The sequence below is a fragment of the Tachypleus tridentatus genome, chromosome 13, assembly GCF_004210375.1.
Source record: "Tachypleus tridentatus isolate NWPU-2018 chromosome 13, ASM421037v1, whole genome shotgun sequence".
NCBI lineage: Eukaryota > Metazoa > Arthropoda > Merostomata > Xiphosura > Limulidae > Tachypleus > Tachypleus tridentatus.
This window is the reverse complement of record NC_134837.1, coordinates 69,519,528-69,544,533: the sequence shown is the minus strand read 5'-3', so window position 1 is coordinate 69,544,533 and position 25,006 is coordinate 69,519,528. Positions and strand designations below refer to the sequence as shown.

The 25,006-nt window shown below is 34.3% G+C and overlaps 1 protein-coding gene across 1 annotated transcript in view; it reads left to right on the top strand.

The window, feature by feature from the left end:
* The first annotated feature begins 17,813 nt into the window (after positions 1–17,813).
* The window catches only part of LOC143236178 (protein kinase C, brain isozyme-like), a 67,090-nt gene continuing 59,897 nt past the window's right edge, over positions 17,814–25,006 (top strand). Inside the window, exon 1 of the mRNA XM_076474465.1 lies at positions 17,814–18,017. Within this exon, the coding sequence (XP_076330580.1) occupies positions 17,839–18,017 (179 nt within the window). The 5' untranslated portion in view covers positions 17,814–17,838. The remainder of the gene's footprint in view (positions 18,018–25,006) is intronic.

The following is a 25,006-nucleotide window of genomic DNA, read 5'->3' as shown; positions in this document are numbered from 1 at the left end:
CATGTAACTGTTGTAGATTCACACTTTACACTTCTGTGTTCATGTGTGCCATATTTTTTATCATATGCTGATAACCATACCACTGTCACATTGTTATATACAATTTATTTCCGATGTACAGTTTGTTGAATATTTGAATAAACAGTCCATTGTTGATTCCAGTTTTTCTTGTATATTAATTTTATTTAATATATGGCTTAAGATAACAAGAGAAGTGACAACCGAATTTTAACAAATGAAATATTATTTACTTACAAATGATCAACGAATGATCACGTTCGATCCAACAGCGGCGACAGAAATGGAGTGACGACACATCAGGCCACTTTGTATGACGTTATTATTCATCACGTGATTTCGCCCTTTGACCTTTCTTCTTAACAGAAAAAAACAACAACATTTTCTTCTTTTTTATCTTACAATGGTTTGGCCCTCTTGCGACGTTTTATTATGATTCCATTCACCTAGTCAAGTCCTTGAGATAATTGTAACCAGTTTTGGCAAAGTGCCAGTAAGCAAAAGACGTTTCATATCCTGTGTTCTTTCAAAGAAATTATATAATTCAACAACATACTTATACTTCGAGTTCCTTGATGTTAGACAAATAATAACAACTGAATATTTGATAAGAATGAAAAAAAATCAATTCCCAAATGATAAATTTAACTAATTATTTAACACTGATTATGTTGAGAATTCTAGAAAACGTAGCGTCTGGAGACAACCAGAAATAGAAACTCGTTTTTAAGAGTAAATATATTTGTTTGTTTTTTGGAATTTCGCACAAAGCAACTCGAGGGCTATCTGTGCTAGCCGTCCCTAATTTAGCAGTGTAAGACTAGAGGGAAGGCAGCTAGTCATCACCACCCACCACCAACTCTTGGGCTACTCTTTTACCAACGAATAGTGGAATTGATCGTAATATTATAACGCCCCCACGGCTGGGAGGGCGAGCATGTTTGGCGCGACTCGGGCGCGAACCCGCGACCCTCAGATTACGAAGCGCACGCCTTAACGCGCTAGGCCATGCCAGACCCTAAAAGTAAATATGAGGCTACGAAATAATACTGTCTTTCTTTCTCTTTGTTCAGTGGCTCAGCGGTATGTCTGCGTACTTACAACGCTAAAAGTCGGGTTTCGACACCACTGGTGGGCAGAGCACAGATAGCCCATTCTGTAGCTTTATGTTCAATTCAAAAACACATAAAAACACACACACTCTTTCTCTTTGTTATATATAGGTTTGTATTGCTGTTTCTGCAAAGGGAGTGGTACTGTCACGTAACCATGAACGAGTGGTTTAACATCCTAAATTATCTGGAAAGGCAAGGATATGATTTAATCCAACTTAAGGTTTGGTTTGTTTTGAATTTCGTCAAAGCTACACAAGGGCTATTTATGTTAGCTGTCCCTAATTTTGCAGTGTAAGACTAGAGGAAAGGCAGCTAGTCATCACCACCCACCGCCAACTCTTAAGCCACTCTTTTACCAATGAATAGTGAAATTGACCAAACATTATAACGCCCCCACGGCTGAAAGGGCTAGCATGTTTGGTGTGATGGGGATTTGAACCTGCGACCCTCGGAGTACGAGGCGAGTGCCTTAACCACCTGGCCATGTAGGGCTTTTTTTAATACTGAAAAAATTACTACATTCAAGTGAAGGCTTCCAAAGATCGGGTAAAACTGGACCTATCTTAGTCATAACATCTACAATTTAAAATAAATACTGTTTTTATAACTTATATCTAAATCGATTAAATTATTCTTTTTAAATGCTAACAATAAGAATAGTGAACACTATGCGCAATTTGCGCTTTATATACGACAATGTCGCAAAATAACGTGGAGTCTAATGTTAGGAATGATGAACATTGATGTGAGATGAGAACGTGAGGAAGGAAGACATCTTACTTTACTCCACTTATCGTAAATAAATTGCATGTTAAAAAAATAAGTTACCGTGAAATGTGTTGCCTTTGTGAAATCAGTTGTTTCTAATTCCTCACGGTTTGAAATCAACAAAATGAAATTCCCAAAGAGTGCATATCTCAAAGTTGTAACAAAATCTAAAAGAATCACGTAACGTGTTGATTATTTACATTCGACACTCCTATAGTTTGTGTGTATGCTTTGGATCACATGAACTACAGTTAGATTGTTGATAACGAGAAACCCACTTAAAATAAAAATGTGTCTCAGAACGGCTGGTATGGGTATTAAACCTTATTCATAAGGAGAGAACAACGTTTCGACCTTCCTAGGTCATCTTCAGGTTAACAAATAGAATTTACAACTGACCGTTTCCGGACACATGTCTCAGAAACGAGAATATAAACGGGTACGGGATTGTAGGGGGCGTTGCAGTTGGATGTTAGGTTATTAATTAGTATAGGCATAAAGGTGTTCCTTTATATTGGTTTAATTTTGGGTTTAGTCGCTTTATAAGTAGGGCTTTTTTGATTTTCCGTTTATTTATATTTGTTTCCCTGCTCAATATCCGGGTGTTCTCCGGATTTATTCATAAACCAGGTACACAACTAAAGTCCATACTATGTAAAAACTACACTGACAAACGCAACACCAACATTATTTATAAAATACAATGCAACAACTGCCATGACTTCCATATTGGAGACACAAGCAGAAAAATAAAAACCAGATTCAAAAAACACCTTCACACGTTTTGAGCATTGCAAATCAAATAAACACAACATGACCATAGAAAACATATAATTTTTTTATGTATAAGGTGAAGGTTCAGTATGTAGGTTTGAGAAGAACAAGTCCACATGATATATAATTGTTTTATGTATGAGGTGAAGGTTCAGTATGTAGGTTAGAAAAGAACAAGTCCACATGATATACAATTGCTTCATGTACATAGTGAAGGTTCAGAAGGAGGTAAGAGAAGAACAAGTCTACATCATATATATTTATTTTATGTATGAGGTGAAGGTTCAGTATGTAGGTTAGAGAAGAACAAGTCCACATGATATACAATTGCTTCATGTACATAGTGAAGGTTCAGAAGGAGGTAAGAGAAGAACAAGTCTACATCATGTATATTTATTTTATGTATGAGGTGAAGGTTCAGTATGTAGGTTAGAGAAGAACAAGTCTACAAGATATATAATTGTTTCATGTATGAGGTGAAGGTTCAGTATATAGGTTAGAAAAGAACAAGTCTACGTGATATATAATTGTTTTATGTATAAGGTGAAGGTTCAGTATGTAGGTTAAAGAAGAACAAGTCGACGTAATAAAAATTGTTTTACGTGTAATTTAAAGGTTCTGTCTGTAGATTATAAAAGAAGTCTAGTTAAATAAAATGCTTCAGTTAGTGAAGCAGAGAAAGAGAGACGGGTATTTCTGGATAATGACACATTTTCTATGAACTTTGTAGATAGTAGGTTTGATTTTCTCCAAAGAGAAGTATAGGATTTCTTTCTATCCTTTCGAAGATTTCTATTGCGTTGAATTCTCTACTTTTACTTTGTGGGCTGTCATGGTCAGGTGGTTAGGGCGTTTGACTCGCAATTTAAGGATCGCAGGTTTGAATCTCCCTGCCATCAAACTTGCTCGCTCTTTCATCCGCGAGGTCGTTATAATGTTAGTCATTCCCACTATTCTTGGTAAAAGAGTAGCGCAGATGTTGGCGGTTGGTGGTGATGAATAGCTGTCTTCTTTATAGCCTTTCGCTAGTAAACTATGGAAGGCTAGCGTAGACAGCCCTCATGTAGCTTTGCATGAAATTCAAAACAAAACATACTATTTATTTTATGCTAATAGTGTTTGCTGTACATACCCATAGATGGCGAAACAGAACAATAAGTTAATGTTTCACTGCAACTGGTCTGTTTAAATAATCTACTTACCAATCTCAATATTTATGAATGTGGCGCTCGAGTAAAATATTCATCGCATCACACTAGTAATAAAGTAATTACAAGTCGATTAACGTCCATCAACTTGTTAGTGTAGTTGTAAAGCGCAAATCGTACAACGTTTTCTATGTTAGGTTTGTCCACTGTTTAGTTGTTATCACCTTCGCACTGGCCACCGTTGTCACTGTGCCGTCCTTAACATTTTCCTACCATGCAATCAGTGTGATTTTTTTCTATTTTTGTCACGGTAGATCTAAAAATATTTTCCGCTTTTGAGGCTAACCCCCAATTTGGTTATGTTCTTGAACGTTGCCTTAAAACTAAATACATGTCCATGAAAGACACAGATGATTAAATCTGACATTTAGCATTAGACGTCCGCAGACTTACTTCAGAGCCACCTTGTGTCAAAGACATTAAGTTATTGTGATCCTAGGTTTTTTTGTGGTGATTTTTTGTATCTTGCAAATCAAGGTTTCCTCGCTTTTGTTGTTGTTGTTGATGATGATGCACTAATTTGGACAGTTAACCATCACCATATCCTTTATTATTAAACTGATTCTAACCTTCATTGTTTTGACGTTTCTATCTAGCTAACTTTTTATAAACCTGCTGTAATTTTTCCCATCTCCCCTGCCATAGAATAAATATGTCATCATAAGGTGTTATCTTTATCTATACTTAAATAACTCACACAACGAGTGAGTTGTTTAACTATAAATAAAGAATTAGTGTAGTTCTAAATATAGAAGGCAGATGTAAAAGGCGAAAATTTAAAGAACGTAATTGTACTACACGAAACCTCAGTTCTGAAAGTAACACCCCACCCCTTAGCGACTTAGTGGTAAGACTAAAGAGAGTACTCAAACGGACGGTACCTGAAATTTTCTCTAGTAACTTCAGAGTATAAACAAGAATTTTAACACTGTACTGAAATTAGAATAAATGTATATATAAAAACAGTAACTTCTATACGTTAAGCTTTTATTTTAAATTTTTTCTTACAAACATTGTTTGTTTGTTTGTTTTTGAATTCGAACAAAGCTACTCCGAGGGCTATCTGTGCTAGCCGTCCCTAATTTAGCAGTGTAAGACTAGAGGGAAGGTAGCTAGTCATCACCACCCACCGCCAACTCTTGGGCTACTCTTTTACCAACGAAAAGTGGGATTGACCGTCACATTATAACGCCCCCACGGTTGGAAGAGCGAGCATGTTTTGGCGCGACTCAGGCGCGAACCCGCGATCCTCAGATTACGAATTGCATGCCTTAACGCGCTAGGCCACGCCAGGCCCTACAAACATTGTTCTATCAGAAAGGTAGATGACGATTTAACTGATTGTAGCAATAAAAAACAACGATACATACCAGACATTTACTGTATGTAGCTGAAGATTTCATTTGATAGTTTATATCATTCTAAAAAATTACCAAAATTTGAAAGTCAAGGAATTCTCATATTCGAATCAAGTTTATTAATTTATTACAGTAAAATATTGTGTACATCTCGCCTTTATCAGGTTCATCTTGGTGTACTACAATGTGCATATCACTGTATTATTATTATTTCTGAATGTACTACACTATACAGATTACTGTATTATTATTATTAATGAATGTACTACAGTATACAGATCACTGTATTATTACTATTTATGAAGTATTACAGTATACAGATCACTGTATTATTATTATTTATATGTATACTATAATATACAGATTACTGTATTATTACTATTTATGAAGTATTACAGAATACATATCACTGTATTATTATTATTTATATGTGTACTACAGTATAGAGATTACTGTATTATTATTATTATTTATGAATGTACTACAGCATACATATCATTGTATTATTATTATTTATGAATGTACTGCAGCATACAGATCACTTTATTTTTATTATTATTTATGTATGTACTATAGTATACAGATAACTGATTTATTATTATTTATGAGTGTACTGCAGTATAATGACCAATTTATTATTATTTATATATGCACTACAGTATACAAATCACTGTATTATTATTATTTATACAGTATATAGGTCATTCACTCTCGCATCAAACCAACTTGACAAAGAGTTACGTAATGGATTCCTTGCGTTCTATACACTTCGGGAAATCGAGCCTCGGATTTTTCAAATACAAGGTCGTAAACTTACCGTACAGGGAGCTTTTAAATAAAATAACAGTTGTTCTTTCCTAGACCTGTGGTTTAAAAATATGTTACGCATTACCATTTATCTCTGATGGGTCTCCTATATATTATGCTACATACGTTACTATTACGATTTCATCTAGCCGGAAATTTTAATTTTAATTTAGGAAGTTTACTTAATGCTGATAAGTATTATATTTATGATATTTGCGAACTGATACAGACAATTTTCTTTCTTAACACAAATACATTTTAATATACAAACTAAAAAAAGAATACAATATATAATAACGGTTATTACTAATAGTTATTATAAATTATAATTTATATGCAAAACTTTGACACCGTAGTACATTCAGAAATAATGATATTACAATAACCTGTGCACTGTAGTACATTCATAAATAACAATATTAAAGTGATCTGTACACTGTATCACATTCAGAAATATTAATAATAATAAAGTGATCTGTGTACTGTATTACATTCATAAATAATAATAATAAAGTGATCTGTATAGCGTAGTAAATTCATAAATAATAATAATCATAATACAGTGATCTGAAAACTGTAATACATTCATAAATAATAATAATACAGTGATATGTATATAGTGATAAGGACATAGTAATGGTTAACTGTGCAAAGTAGTGCATCAACAACAACAACAACAAAAGCGAGGAAACCTTGATTTGCAAGATACAAAAAATCACCACAAAAAAAAACCTAGGATCACAATAACTTAATGTCTCTGACACAAGGTGGCTCTAAAGTAAGTCTGCGGACGTCTAACGCTAAATGTCAGATTTAATGATCTGTTTCTTTCATGGACATGCATTTAGTTTTAAGGCAACGTTCAAGAACATAACCAAATTGGGGGGTTCGCCCCACAAGCGGAAAATATTTTTAGGTCTACCGTGACAAAAATAGAAAAAAATCACACTGATTGCATGGTAGGAAAATGTTAAGGACGGCACAGTGACAACGGTGGCCAGTGTGAAGGTGATAACAACTAAACAGTGGACAAACCTAACATAGAAAACGTTGTACGATTTGCGCTTTACAACTACACTAGCAAGTTGATGGACGTTAATCGACTTGTAATTACTTTATTACTAGTGTGATGCGATGAATATTTTACTCGAGCGCCACATTCATAAATATTGAGATTGGTAAGTAGATTATTTAAACAGACCAGTTGCAGTGAAACATTAACTTATTGTTCTGTTTCGCCATCTATGGGTATGTACAGCAAACACTATTAACATAAAATAAATAGTATGTTTTGTTTTGAATTTCATGCAAAGCTACATGAGGGATGTCTACGCTAGCCTTCCATAGTTTATTAGCGAAAGACTATAAAGAAGACAGCTATTCATCACCACCAACCGCCAACATCTGCGCTACTCTTTTACCAAGAATAGTGGGAATGACTAACATTATAACGACCTCGCGGATGAAAGAGCAAGCAAGTTTGATGACAAGGAGATTCAAACCTGCGATACTCAAATTGCGAGTCAAACGCCCTAACCATCTGACCATGACAGCCCACAAAGTAAAAGTAGAGAATTCAACGCAATAGAAATCTTCGAAAGGATAAAAAGAAATCCTATACTTCTTTTTTGGAGAAAATCAAACCTACTATCTACAAAGTTCATAGAAAATGTGTCATTATCCAGAAATATCCGTCTCTCTTTCACTGCTTCACTAACTGAAGCATTTTATTTAACTAGACTTCTTTTATAATCTACAGACAGAACCTTTAAATTACACGTAAAACAATTATATATTACGTCGACTTGTTCTTTTTTAACCTACATACTGAACCTTCACCTTATACATAAAACAATTATATATCATGTATACTTGTTCTTCTCTTACCTACATACTGAACCTTCACAATGTACATAAAACAATTATATATCATGTGGACTTGTTCTTTTCTAACCTACATACTGAACCTTCACCTCATACATAAAAGAATTTTTATCATGTAAACTTGTTCTTCTCTAACCGACATACCGGACCTTCACCTCGTATATAAAACAATTATACATTATGTAGACTTGTTGTTGTCTAACCTACATACTGGACCTTCACTTCATACGTAAACTCTGGCTTCAATATTATATGCTACAGTCTTAACGAAAGAACTCAGCTTTTCTTAGTCTGATGTACACTAGACTAAGATACAATGATTAGTTATTAAGTGTATTTTCTTCAGTAAGACCTGGAGGTGAACATTTTTATTGTTGGTGGTGGTGAATCAGGAAATGTTACTCAATTGATCGTTTGGTTTTAGGCATGTGTGTGTGAAGTGTGTTGTGAGAAACTTGACTTTGTTTCAATGATTGTGTTTTGCGTTTAAAGCCATATTCTTTCTTGTTGAACATGTTTTTCAAAAGAGTTTTGCTGTTTTAAGAGTTTCGAGTTTTTTCTAATTTTATCAATATTAAAGTTGTTTATTAAATGTATTTTGGGTTGGTTTTATTTTTACATTTTCTTCTAGCTTACTGATAGGGATCATACTTTGGAATAATAAGAGATAGTTATTGAAAGGTTCTTCTTAATTTGATTAGCAGTTCAGCGCTTTCATTATAAACATTTACTTTCGTTTTGTGTGTTATGTTTGTTCCCTGATTATATTTTGTAAATAAAGATTTGCTGTGGTATAGATCTTGTGTGTTCCCTAAATGCTAAAATCTGGGATTCGATTCCCCTCTGTGGAATCAGCGGTAAGTCTGCAGATTTACAATGTTAAAATCGGGGGTTTAATTCCCCTTGGTGGAGTCAGCAGATAGCCCAATGTGGCTTTGTTATACGAAAACACAAACAAACACATCTTGTGTCTTGTTCTTTATTTCCTGACAAACTCTGAACAGAGACAGGAACCGATATTTTGAGACGTGGAATCTTCCGCACATCCCGTTAGAGGGCCAAAACTGATTATTCTGCAGAAATTCCATGCATCAGATCATACCACACAGTGTTAATGGTGTTCTGTTCATACCACATAGTGTTGATGGTGTTCTGTTATTCTATAATTATAAACAACTTGCCACAATTTAAACGTTACGTATGTTACTTATCACTGTTTCTATCAATGCAAATGGAAAAGATATCATAGAATGCGTAAGATATATTTGAATTAAAAATTTACCAAAAACTCAGAAGTTGAGAGTCAGAAAATCCTTTCAAATATTCTCGACTTCTTAGCGAATTTCAAACATATGTACTTACTGTAGTGTAGACAATCTGTATCTAAGGTAGCGCACACAGTAAGAGTGCAATACTTGGTCAACTAACCATCCTCATTATTGGAAGTTACTTCTCAGCTGGAGAAAATAAAAGATTGACGTTGTCACATGATCTTTATAAGTTACCAATTAGAGAACTAGATCATGTTTTCTCTGTAACTAACCAGCTAGAGAACTAGATCATGTTTTCTCTGTAACTAACCAGCTAGAGAAGTATATCATGTTTTCTCTGTAACTAAACAGTTAGAAAACCGGATCATGTTTCCTCTGTAACTAACCAGCTAGAGAAGTAGATCATGTTTTCTCTGTAACTAACCACTAACTAATAAATATCGCAAGAGCTCCTAGATGTCTCTGATTTATATAACACAATAATTGGATACAAAAACCCCTTTCGTGTGTCAGACTTCACCACAACAACACGAAAACGAAAGCACTTCAGGCCTTCTTTTCACTTGACCACAGCGAGTCATCAAAGTAAAATTGAAATACTATAGAAATCGCAACCCATTCCTCCAAACTTTAACTACCACAATCTCCAAATTATCACATAAGTTGAGGAATGGGCGAAAAAAAAAATAACTAATTTCGGACCCATCCCCAAAATACCTACTACAACTCAATTGTATTATCATATAAATACCGCTTAAAAAAGTAGATATCTTCAGAAATCGGAACCTGCTTCAGAAAATACCATTTTGGTTGAGGTCAGAGCGTGATCTTTTTGGATTTATAATGTGATAAAGTAGAATGTAGAAATTTTTAATGTTATAATCCCTAAGACATACCATCAGGGTTGAAGACAAGAATATTTTTAAAAATTGTAAACGTGCAGATGTTAAATATATAAGCTGTATTAGAATAAAGTAATTATATAGTATCACTGGATACAAACTTTGTAGACGGTTGTATAAGGAAAGTATTGAGAAAATAGTTTTAGTATGAAAGACTAAAAAAAGAAAAGGAAATATAGAGAGAAAGAACAATAATATAAGTTGAGACAAAAGGAAAACGACAAAGACTATAAATAGAAAAAATAGAAGCACAAATTGAGGTCACCAAGCTTATCCAACAGAAAAAATGATCCAAGAATGAAAGTTACCAAACTTATCCACCAGAGAAAATGATCCAAGAATGAAAGTCACCAAGCTTATCCAACAGAGAAAATGATCCAAGAATAAAAGTCACCAAGCTTATCCAACAGAGAAAATGATCCAAGAATGAAAGTTACCAAACTTATCCACCAGAGAAAATGATCCAAGAATGAAAGTCACTAAGCTTATCCAACAGAAAAAATGATCCAAGAATGAAAGTTACCAAACTTATCCACCAGAGAAAATGATCCAAGAATGAAAGTCACCAAGCTTATCCAACAGAGAAAATGATCCAAGAATGAAAGTCACCAAGCTTATCCAACAGAGAAAATGATCCAAGAATGAAAGTCACCAAGCTTATCCAACAGAGAAAATGACCCAAGAATGAAAGTCACCAAGCTTATCCAACAGAAAAAATGATCCAATAATGAAAGTCACCAAGCTTATCCAACAGAGAAAATGATCCAAGAATGAAAGTCACCAAGCTTATCCAACAGAGAAAATGATCCAAGAATGAAAGTCACCAAGCTTATCCAAAGAGAAAATGATCCAAGAATGAAAGTCACCAAGCTTACCCAACAGAGAAAATGATCCAAGAATGAAAGTCACCAAGCTTATCCAACAGAGAAAATGATCCAAAAATGAAAGTCATCAAGCTTATCCAACAGAAAAAATGATCCAATAATGAAAGTCACCAAGCTTATCCAACAGAGAAAATGATCCAAGAATGAAAGTCACCAAGCTTATCCAACAGAGAAAATAATCTAAGAATGAAAGTCACCAAGCTTATCCAACAGAGAAAATCATCCAAGAATGAAAGTCACCAAGCTTATCCAACAGAGAAAATCACCCAAGAATGAAAGTCATCAAGCTTATCCAACAGAGAAAATCACCCAAGAATGAAAGTCATCAAGCTTATCCAACAGAGAAAATCATCCAAAAATGAAAGTCATCAAGCTTATCCAACAGGAAAGACTTACTGTGTCAGTAGATTAGGAAAGACTTACTGTGTCCTTTGTGAACTTGACGATGACTGAAGAAGATCGAAACATTGTTCGCTCCTCTATTAGTGCTTTCTCTACCCATACCAGCCGTTTTTAAATATATAATTTTCTCTACTAGTGGGTTTTCTCATCATCACGGAATACAGTGGAAAGAAGCGACTAAATTTGTCACTTCTCCAGTCTTTATTTACATACTAAGGCCTTTCACGAACTTCATAATCTTCCAAGCTTGACACTTTGGTGTTCAGAGGACACTGGAGTTAGTAAGAGAATGTTCCTATTGTGCTGAGTGTTAGGGGTGGCTTCAGAATGAGTGTAAAACATATGAATTCTGTTGTGCCTCGGGGGTTTCACTCAGATAGGAATGAAACTTTGAGTTAGGACTTGTTTTTTGGAAAATTGACAGGTCCTTGGAGTTAAGAGTATAAGAACAACATCAGTCTACTGGTGCTATGGAAGAAAAATACAACTACATACTGATAAATCATTCAGTCATGTATGTGGATGAACATCAGAAAACGTGGGATCATGATCTTCCACTGTTACTGATGAGTTATTGTACAGTTGTACATGAAACGACCAGCAACACACCATCATTTGATAGATATTCGGGAGAAAACTTAGAATACCATAAGATCTTCTGTATTCTTGTTAGAGAGAGTTATACATAATAATTTTACACATAATATTTAGAAAGATTAAATAAAACCATCAATGAAGTATGATACATTATTTTACCTAAGAAATGCTTAAATAGGCTGATGATAAAATGAGACGTTGTTATGACTTTCAGTAACGATGGTTAGACTGGATTCCATCAAGGGGTACAATTTCTGCCAGAAGAAAGGAGAAACTACAAAGCTAAGCAGATGTTGGAAGGGGCCATACACTGTATTGAGAGAAATAACTGGTGTGGTTTACAGAACTCAGAAGGACAGGCCATTCAAGCAAAAAATAATCCGTCATGAACGTCTTTGAAAGTATATCAGTGATAGAATGGCCAGCTGGGTAACTCCAGAGAAGAACTTTTTGGTGAAACCTCAATCTCTCGAGGAGTCTGAAGTTTCTGTCGAGATTAATTCATCAGGATTGGAGCTAATAGTGGATTTACTGGACTGCCTACTCAAGAAGAACTCACCTAATAACAGGATGGCTAGTGACAACAATGGACTATATGTCATCCCATCTGTTGCCATAGTCCAAAGGATCATCAATGATGGAACTAATAGTGAATTAATCTGACCACCTACTCAAGAAGAATTTACCTAACAACAGGATGACTAGTGTCAACAATGGACTATATATCATCTCATCTGTTGCTATAGGTCTCAAAAGAGAAAACCAACAAAAAACTTGGTGAATGGATAATTTAATGCAGCGATTTTTTCTGGGGCGGGGGAGATTTTTAATTGGTTTTACAATTCAGAAAGGGAACAGTGTTTTAAGCTCTATTATAAATATTGTAATTTTTTATTCTCTAGATAGCTTAGAACGTTCAGGAAATTCAAAGCTGGCGTGAAATTTTTCTCTTATTCAAAGCATAAAGACGAATTGAACTGACTTTATGTAGAATTACTTATTAAAACTTCAGTAATACAACGGTAAAATTTACACAACACTTTAAAAAGCTTTAGTAAAAACACCAGTTCTTATGCAATAACTACAGGTGTCAGTGGGTCACAAATCCACTATCACGAGGAAGGAGAAAGCAGAATGATTCCTTGAAGGTTGCGGGTTTGAATCCCCGTCGCATCAAACATGCTCGCCCTTTCAGCCATGGAGGCGTTATAATGTAATAATAAATCCCACTATTCTTTGGTAAATGAGTAGCCCAAGAGTTGGCGGTGGGTGGTGATGACTAGCTGCTTTTCCTCTAGTCTTACACTGCTAAATTAGAGACGGTTAGCGCAGATAGCCCTTGTGTAGCTTTGCATGAAATTTAAAAACAAAACAAAAACGAACAAAGAAAGATTTCTCTCTGCTATATTTATATATCTTTCGACTTTCTACAGAATGCACTAACTTCGATCAATAAATTAACATAAATGGTGCTGCCACCTATTTTTTTTTTTCGTATACAGATTTAAAAAAAAAATCTCTGTGGTCCTGAACCCGAATCTCTATTTAAAATTTAGTGTTTCTGTTATATTTAGTTCTTATTTATTATTCAAATAGTTAATTAATCTGACATTGTTCCTGTAATCACCAAGAGAAAGAACGTTGTTCACATATGTTGAACTTGCGGTGATTCATTATTTTTGTTGTTTTATATGGCTGATTTATGTGTATTACTTTAAATTTTAAATTTATATATTAGTGGCAGATGTACAAAGTTACAAGAGTTTTTGTAAGCATTTCATTTACCTCTTAATGTTATTTTATCTATGACATTAAAGTAGCAAAATGATTACTTGTAACCCGTGATAAAAACGTTACTCGATAATTAATTAAAAATACTCCTGATGTACAGTACAATCGTTTGAAGATATGACAAATATTCCTTTTCTCAACCTTAGTACCTGTAAGTTTAATACACTGTGAAGGTTTCAATTTATTATACAACATATTATAAATGTTATCCTTGAAGTTATTATTAAATTTTGTGTAAATAGCAATATTTCTTAAAAATTCAATTCTGTTATAAACGTGTTTTTATACGAACCAATATTTAAGATACTCTATGAGTTTGTGTTAACTCTAAAAGTTAACATTTTGAGATTAGCGCTGACACGTTTTCTTATGTGACAACCCTGAAAACAGAAACGGTTATTTATAAGTTGAAGTAACCAATGCATTTTCCTTTCTTTTAAATAAAATACTGAAAAAAATAAAAAGCAGCATTTTGACCTCGACATAGCAGCTCGTGGAATGACTCTGGGTTTGTTTTCTTTTCCAATTGGAAACTTTTAACTCATAGTTTTGCTTGTTTGTTTTTTAATTTCGCGCAAAGATACTCGAGGGTTATTTGCGTTATCCGCCCCTAATTTAGCAGTAGAGGGAAGGAAGCTAGTCATCACCACCCACCGCCAACCGCCAACTCTTGGGCTACTCTTTTACCAACGAATAGTGGGATTGACAGTCACATTATAACGCCACCGCGGCTGAAAGGGCGAGCAAGTTTGGTATAACTGGGATTCGAACCCGCGCCCCTTGGATGACGAGTCGAACGCTTTAACACACTTGGCCCTGCCGGGCCTGATAGTTTTGTCATCTTTTGACCAGTTTTATATCTAATTACAGTTTCGGACTCTTGGAAGTAAACTCCTTTCGATTGGTGTATTTGAAAACGCTCAAGGTCTCATAAGTTTATTCTGATCTTTACTAAAATAATTTCAATTTTATTGTAGGATGAATTGTATCTACATCGACTCGAACTTAACTTCCTCATTGTTAATCTTCGATAAAACATCAAAGAAGTTCCAGATCAGAAAGTAGACTTAATATTATTTGTAAGTTTTTTAAAACTTTTGTACATAAACCATTATTTGTAACAACCGTTATTGTAAATTGTATCAATGTTTGTATATTAAAATATATTTGTATTAAACAAATAACCTATGTGTATCAGTCTTGTTATACAGTATCATAAATTGAAAACATATCAACAATTAATTAATTTCTAAATTTAAATTACGATGTTATATTTATTTCTTTTGAATTAAGCACAAAACTAATTTGCACACCACGGGTATCAAAACCCAGTTTCTAGCAGATGTACCGGTTACATAGTCTGTTTGAAATTGTAATAAGTAACAGGGAAAACACTCAATATGTTAGGTACAATATGTACAGTTATGTGGTTTAATTAAAAACATTTTTTGAATAAGAAAATAAGTGCGTTATTTCAAGAGGAAACAGCTGTCTAGTGTTTTAAAGTGTTCGTGGTGGACGTAAGGGTGTGAGATTTCTACTCCATGAGAAAGAACATATCCAGTAAAGCTTCAGAGTTGTTACCCCATCACTCAACATATACTGAGTGTAACATCACCACGACAAGAGATTCATAACACTATGTAACAAAATTTATACTTTTTCTTGTTCCCGACAGGAAGTGTTATTTCTCAATTGCTTATACCTAAAGTAAATGGAAAAGACAGATTTTTCTCTTCAAATTTTGCTTTTGTGACCTAGGAGCGTATAACAAAAAAATGATGGAAGACTATTTGGGGGGCTGATACATGAAAGTGATTTACATTACAGTCGCAAATCTTGAGAAACTACTCACTTCTAAACATTTTGTATAACTTTAATATAAATACATATAAATATTGATTCGTATGTTGTTTCATTCAAACCTTATGTAAATGAAAATGTGCAAATTTGCCCATTTTTCCATAGAAAATAGGTTAATTTCTAAATTTCATTATCCAGGTTACAAAAGCAAAGTTTGAAGGGAATAATGACCATTTTCTGTACTTTTACAACATAAGCAATTAAGAAATAACACATACTATGCAGGACCACAATCTGTGTTACGTGGTGTAATTTGTGCACCCCAGGGATGAGGACATTACATGTAATTATGATTGTGAAACTTATATAAACGAATAACATACTATTTTAATGTCTCATACCCCCCAATCTCCGACTATCAACCAACCACCTGGCCGTCAAGTGGAAACAGAAATATAATCTGACATTTAGATATTAGAAGTTTGTGAAAAAGTTGAGGTACTTAATCACAAGTAAAAACCAAGGTTACAAGAGTTCAAGGTGTATATACCGGTTCCCAAAATGATTCTTTCTGTCAATAAATTCCCAATATATATCTGGAGTGCCAATCTATTACAAATTTATTAATGCTTTAAAATCCAAATCTCTATCTTCCTAATCAACTATACATCTTCTTCAGTAAATTCCTCGCTGATTTTTTGATCTATAGTTCACAACACAATTTATTCAGTAAATGTATTTTTTATTTTAATAAATAACACACAGCGTTAGTAGAGATACACAAGTAAAAATATTTTAATCAAAGGTCAATATTTGTTTACTCTGAATTTTTCGACGCTCCAATGTCATCTTCAAGAGTAACTTCCAAGACATAATCTTGTCTTACTTTTGGTTTTAATTTTTGTTTAAATATATCATATAATGTAAATACAGGCTTAAGATTTAACTTATGATCTATTTAACTAAATACATATATAGGACACGGTTATGTCTTGTAATTCACTCCTGAAGGTAACGACGGAACGTCGAAACAAGTAGTCGTAAAGTTTTAGTGGTCATATATTAACTTTAGATAAAATGTTTTTAATTATACACTTATTTTAACGTCGTGTGTTATTTATTATTTTAACATTATATAAAAGTGGCAAAAAATAATAGTTTGTTACTTTTTTATCCAAAGCTCACTACAAAATTTTTTCAGTAAATATTTGGTTAACCTTTGATCTAAAGCTCATTACAAATTTTGTTCCATTGAACCTACAACTTATGATTACATACACAAATAATTTAAAACCTGTTTTGATTAAAACATCGTTGTAGAGGCCTCTTCTATGCAACGGAGAAGTCAACTGTTCACAATAACTTCAGATCAGAGCTGCGAAATTCTTTGGTATTTTCAGTGATATTTCTAGCCTTTAAATAAAACACTGGTGTATGATTGATTTATTTTTCTATACATCAGCTCCTAAAAGCTCGTTTTTTGGTTTACTGTTGTTTCGTTGAGTTTGCTATTTCGTTGGTTTATACAAAAAACATAAAAAATAACAATTTCTTAAGGTTTAAACAGTCCTCACAAAGCTTTTGGTTCCTTATGGTCGTGACCTAGCATGGTCAACTGGTTAAGGCATTCGACTCATAATCTGAGGGCCGCGGGTTCGAATCCCCGTCATACCAAACATGCTTGCCTTTTGAGCCGTGAGGGGCGTTATAAAGTTACGGTCAATCCCACAACTCGATGGTGAAAAGTAATTCAAGAGTTGGCGGTGGGTGGTGATGACAAGCTGCTTTCCCTCTAGTCTTACACTACTAAATAAGGGAGAGCTAGAGCATATAACCCGCGAAAAGCTTTGCGCGAAATTCCAAACAAACCAAACTTCTATGGTTGTAATTGGTTCTGTATGATTGGTTCTCCATTTGATTCTATATCATTCTAGTCGGTTCTCTAAGAAGAACCTGAAAATTGTCTAACTAAACACCGATACAGTAAAAAAATAAAGAGTTGGTAAGTTTTTTAAACTGAGAAATTATTTCTTCTTCAAAATACAGCTGTTTTGCCATCTTGAATTTAATATTTCATTTGAATATAACACTACCGGATGAGTGCGGCTGATACGATTTTGTATTCCCAGATTCTTCTCGGCTCTCGGATGTTCAATTGTCTTCAGTACAGCAAGCATCTCTTGGCGCGTGCGTACTACTATCGAGTGACTATAAAGCTGTGATCAAACTAACTGGGTTCTTTCAAAAGGCTATGAAATGGCAGACGATCAGGCTCTTGTCGTGGCGCCGGACGGTGCCGAGGGTGTGACGGGCGGCCCGAGAATGAGAAAAGGAGCACTGAAGAAGAGAAAGGTTTACGTCGTCAAGGGTCACAAGTTCATTGCTCGTTTCTTTAAGCAGCCCACGTTTTGCAGTCACTGCAAGGATTTTATATGGTAAGATGTCTCTTTAGCTGGTAAAATACACGAGCTTTATTGATAGGTGAACAAAGATGGTTTGATATCTGTCGTTATGCACAATGGGCTCTCCGTGTTTTGCCTACAACGGGTATAAAAACCCGGATTTTGACGCTATCAGTCTTCAGACTCCCCGCTGAGCCACTGGGAGGCGAGCGATAACGAATATACATTCTGGAAATATTTTTAGCGGATTTTCTGGTAGATAACCTGTAACTTTGGAATTTCTTCTTATTAACAAAATATTCTACCTTGAATATTATATTTTTTCCCTAAGCCTTCTTTCCATAGAGCATCAACTCTTGGAAACATCCTCACGCTTTCCATGTTTATTGAGTTCGGATCCCCGTCTCACCAAACATGATCGCCTTTTAGGCCCGGCATGGCCAAGCGTGCGACTCGTAATCTGAGAGTAGAGGGTTCGCATTCCAGTCGCGCCAAACATGCTCGCCCTTTTAGCCGTGGGGGCGTTATAAAGTGACGGTCAATCCCACTATTCGTTGGTAAAAGAGTAGCCCAAGAATTGGCGGTGGGTGGTGATGACTAGCTGCCTTCTCTCTAGTCTTACACTGCTAAATTAGGGACAGCTAGCACAGATAGCCCTCGAGTAGCTTTGTGCGAAATTCAAAAACAAACAAACAAACAAACGATGTTTATTACTAAACTGAAATTTTTAATCCAAATAATTTACAAATGCACTATTTATTTCACATCACAAATAGGCTTGTTTTTTTTGTCTTAGAAGTTTTTAGACGTTTAGAGAGAGAAAAGCATCTATCAAAACCATGGTAACAGTTTACTAACTTAGCGACGTTTCGAACAATCACTAAATCACTTTGTTTCTTGCCAGAAACAAACCTGTCTTTTAATGACAATTATAGGAACGTTTAACCATTAACCCATAGGTTTGTTTCAAGTCATAAACAGAGCGTTTTCTCAAAACTTCACCAAGTTGATAAATTATTACTATACTTCTGAAAGGTGTTTTTTTCCTGTAAAACTCGGATTTATTTTATGACCTTCACATTTTTCTATTTATTTATTGTACAAAGTACTATTTGCACACAACAGTTCCTACACCTTGTACAAAGTACTATTTGCACACAACAGTTCCTACACCTTGTCTGACCACTCATTCTTACAGTTCACTCACAGCACAAGATTTGGAGGTTCTTTTTTTTTTGGGGGGGGGTGGTGCGCGGGTACGAAACGTGAGGACGTCGGATTTTCAGTTCACAAACTGTGTGCGTGTTATATTATAGCAAAGCCACATCGGGCTATCTACTGAGTCCACCGAGGGGAATCGAACTCATAATTTTAGCGTTGTAACTCCGTAGACTTACCGCTTTCCAACCGGAAACTCTCTTAAAACTTTCTGTTCTTAAATAACAGGTAATATTACTTATAATATTCTCGTGGTTATAGTAATTATTAAACGAACCAAGATCACATTAAATGACATTTCAACAAGATATGGGTTTTATTATAGGTATAATTAAACAATTCATAATTAATTTTCGTACACATTACGATATCATGTGTTTAGAGCAGAAAACGATATTTTTGACACAATTAAAGATGTTACTATATGTATTACGAAAATGAGTCGACATAAACAACCAAAAAATAATTTATCTTTCATACCTTCAAGCTCCCTAGTGGCTTGGCGGTAAGACTATGGATTCACATCCCTGAAAATCTGGATTCGATACGCGTAATGGGCATAGTACAGATAGTCCATTCTATAGCTCTCTGCCAGAAACACAGCTTCTGTTGTTTGTACTCTATTTTGAACCATATTGGATTAAATAATTTTTGTTTTGTTTTTTTTCTGGAGGAGAAGCGAGAACATAAGTTTTTAGCTGATCCTAGAATATCGAGAAACCATGGAAATTTAGAGGAACGCAAAGAAAACGGAAATATTAGTTTTCTGAACCTCTATTCTTCAAGATACCAATTAAACTGCTTTTGATAAGATTAGACAAATATGTGACCACGTATCTAGTAACGTGGTTTCTGGTTCGTTGTTTCTTTGTTGTTTTATGGCGCAATGCATCAGGACCATCTGCGCCAGACAGTCTGGTAAAAATTTATCACAGGAAAAAAAGGTAAATAGAAAAGTAAAACGTACTACACAGAGAAAAATACAAGAATGAACCTAAACATGTCAAGAGTGTTTGTATTTTACCGAATAAAGGGATACAAATTAAATGTAATTAATAAAGGCCTGTACAAAACAAGACCAGTCTATAGAGTAATAGTACTGTTCAAACCATGGTGTCGTAGCTGACAAATGTAGCAACAACTCGAACGTAAAACATAAGCAGTTGTAACTTAAATGTCTCACACACACATTATCAGATCAGACTCCTGTATAGTGAGTGTTGAAGTAGTGGAGACATAATACGACTCTACGATCCTTTCACAAACTGGACAGTCAAAAAAGAACAGTAGATTTTATCTGGAGACACTTGTCAATCACTCCAGATCGATTTCCATCTGGCGTGAAACCGTGCCTTGTTTGTTTGAAGTTAAGCATAAAGCTACACAACGGGTATCGAAATCCGGTTTTTAGCGTTGTAAGTTCGCAGATATATCGCTGTGCCACTGTGGAGCACCGTGCCTTGACCACAGGTCTGTAGTCTGCATAAGCACCAGGTAGGACTGTGACAACTTCAGAGTAGACTAATTAGTTGCAGTGTCAGCTAGCTCGTGCCGACAAAAATCTAGAAAAACGGAGGAGGTAATTCACATTAAATAATTTCAAGGCCTTCAAAGAGCTAAACGAGTTGGTGTAAATAATGCACTTCCTGTTCTGCTGAGCTTCTATGTAATTCAAGGCAAGTGAAATGGTATACACTTCAGCAGATAATGCAGAATATGTAGAGAAGTTCCTGAGAACTAGGGTTGAGCCCACAGGGTCACCGGGATATTAACCATCCATGAAAACGGAAACAGAAGAAAGTTCGTGTCAAGGTTTTATGTATTTGTGGAATAAGGGTTCTTCTACAGTAGATGTCTGTATCTTAGTGGCGATGCATTCTACAATAAACAGACAGCACACAATCCACTTGTTTTAAAATATATTCCAAACATGTTAAACGGATGTACAAAACTGACTCGTGTCCTGAACTTAAAATAATTGTCTCCTTTCCGTCAAAGTACGTACAGACGGGTTCAGTTACTTATAAACACCCTTTGGCAAGACAAATTAATTTCCTTATCTCTACTAAACTGTGAAATTACCATAAAATATCGCCCGTTATGATTAATCACTCACACACTTGTTAACTTCACTTTTTCTTTGCTAACTAATTTTCTGTCTAAACTGCACTGATTTTTATTCACTCTCTACTTCACTTGACTTGTGCTTGATTGGGTTACCTATATTTATATGTGGTCAATTGAAGCCTTGAATTTTCTATAAATTACGCGAGCGACGCTATAATGTAGCAATATTCACTTAAGTTAAAAATATCAAATATCTGAATACCTTGACGTCAGCAATACTAGAACATTTGAACCGCACACACACGCACAGTGTACGACTCTTACCGAGTTACACAATTATACTTGTTGTAACTGTCACCTTTAAAATGATTATAAAAACTAAACAATCATTAAACATTAAATCATAAAATAAAAGGTAGTAAATATATATTACAGCGAAGGATTTAATTTATAAAAGACAAAAGTATGGACATAGCAGTCAGAGAAGTATTACATGGAGTTGGACCAGCTTTGTTAGTTTCACCAGACGGAAGTTAGCAAACAGTTTTAGCATTCTTGTAGTCTTTTAGGTTCAAGTTCGTTGCCTATAAATTGATGTATATTGTAATGTTGTAGTGTTATTGTTTTTAATCTGAATTCGAGCTCATTAATATGCATATATTAATGAAATCATTTGCATAATTAATTGGAAATTAATGTCATGGTGTTACTTTCAAGTTCACCAAAGTTTGAGGTCTTCAATTTGTTCTAAAGCCCAAAGATATAAATCGATATATCAATAAGCTTTACATATCTTAAGAATATATTGCTATTGAAATAACTGTATGTTCCATAGAACTATATTAGCTATTCTAAAGTAGTATCCACTAAATTATACATATATATACATAATTTAAAATAATGATTAAATACATATCCTTAAGGGAAACGCCATTAGAAATAAGTTTTGATCAGTATACATAGAATCTAATTGTATCGAAAATTTTCTAACTGTCGATTATATATCTCAGAACGGCTGGTATGGGTATTAACACTTTTAGTGATAGGTTTTAGACTTTCGTGCTCTTGTCATAGAAGGGTACTTTGGTCTTTTATGGCCGTGGGTGAGCTATAAAAGTAACTGTCAAATCCTACTGCTCCTCAAACTAAAATAGTCAAAGATATGGCGGTGAATGCTACTGACAAGTTTCCTTTCAAATCTCTTCGTTCAAAATTAGGATAGCTATGCGCAAACAGATCTCATGTAGCTTCGCGTGAAATTTCTACAACTAAATGTCCATTTTATGTATTATTTATGTGATGTGATCATCGAGTCTTGGCTGTGTTTTGAAATAAACAGTATCTATTTATCTGCGTACGTCATCAAAAAATGTGCTACTGACTTATCCAAGTTTGCGCATGCTCAATTAATAAACTTCGTAGTTTTGCTTTCGCTAGCCACGAGCCACTAGCGTATTAACTTCAAATTAACTTTATGGTTCCATAAACAAAATTAGTTCTACTGTAAAGTAGGCAATTTATTAACAGGTCCTGTAATTCGTTTAAAAATGCAGTAGTAAAAAATCTTTAAAACTGGGCATGAAACAAATAAGGTTATAACGTTATTACCAGTTACATGTTAATTGTAACATATGTACGACGACGGATATAATTTTATACGTAATATATTTGTCGTGATGTGAACGCCTTTAATAAGCTAGTGAATTGTGGTTGTAACTAATTATATTTATCATGAAGTATTAAGATCAGACCTATTTTATATTTAACACTACATTCTTTATTCGGCCCCTTCAAGTTTTTAATGGTTTATATAAATAGTGCTCCGCCTACTGTTTACTTTGTCCCAGACGGCGTAACAGTTTCTGTAGCGAAATACTATCAAATTATAAATACGTTTCATCTTGAAAAACACTAAGAACTGGATAAATAATTTTGTGCCAAATAGATATATATAGCCCTTTTAGTGTTTCAATACAAATACAACTGATAAAAAATTATAAAGTTGAAAATAGAAAAACAGAAGACGAGTGTCATTAATTCGTAGAACGTGAATTCCACCCTTTCTAAATTATCTATCATTACCAACGGACACTACCAATAAACAAGTATGTACCTCCATCATTTCCAAGGGACACTAACAATAAACAAGCAACTTCGCCCACAATTACCAACAGACGTCATAAAATAACAAGAATCTACACCCATCATAACCAATGGATACTACAAACAAACAAGTATATACATCCATCATTACTAAAGGACACTAAAAATAAATAGTGTCGACACCCATCATTACCAACGGACACTACAATTAAACAAGAATCTACATCCAACGTTACCAATGCACACTACAATTAAACAAGAATCTACATCCAATGTTACCAATGCACACTACAATTAAAGAAGAATCAACGTCTATCATTACTAAGGGATACTACAAATAAATAAGTTTATACATCCTTCATTCTAATGGACAGTACAATTAAACACGTATATACATACATCATTATTAAGGAAAATTACAAATAAACAGATACATATTTACATCATTACTAACAGAGAGTAGAAATAAAGAAGTACATCCATTCATCATTAATAACGGACACTAGAAATAAATATCTACACCCACTGTTACCAACGGACACTACAATTAAATAACAATCTACATCCATCTTTAACAAAGGACAGTACAAATAAATAAGAATCTACAGGCATCACAACTAACGGACACAACAAAAAACAAGTATATACATCCATCATTACAAATGAACACTACAAATAAACAAGTATATACGTCCATCATTACCTACGGACACCACCAATAAACAAGAATATACATTAATCCTTACCAACAAACAGTACCAATAAACAAGTATCTAAACCATCGTTACCAACGCTCACTACAATTAAACAAGAATCTGTATCCATCCTTACTAAGGGATGCTACAATTAAACAAGAACCTACATCCATCATTACTAAGTGACACTGCAGTTAAATAAGTATATACATCCATCATTACCACCAACACCACAAATAAACGAGTATATACATCAATTTTTACCAACGGACACTACAATTAAATAAGTATATACAACCGTTTTTACCAATGGGCACTACAAGTAAAGAAGTATATACATTAATTATTACCAAAGGCCAGTACCAATAAATAAGTATCTACACCCATCATTACCAACAGACTATAATTAAACAAGAATCTACATCCTTTATTACTCAGAAATACTACAAATAAACAATTATATACATTCATCATTACCAGCGGACACAACCAATAAACAAGTAACTTCTCCCACCATTACGAAGAAACGTCACAAAGTAACAAGAATCTACACCCATCATTACAAATGGACACTACATATAAACAAGTATATACATACATCACCTACAGACACCACCAATAAACAGCATAATATATCAGTCATTACTAACGGACACTACAAATAAACAAGAATCTAGACCCATCATGACGAAACGGACACTACCAATAAACAAGTATTTACACTCATGGTTATAAACGGTCACTATAAATAAACAAGTATATACATTCATCATTACCAACATACACTACAAATAAAGAAATATATACACCCATCACTAACAACAGACACTACCAATAAACAAGAATTTACGCCCATCATTACAAACAGTCAGTAGAAATAAACAAGAATCTACATCCATCATTACTAACACACACTATATTTAAACAAGTAAATAAACC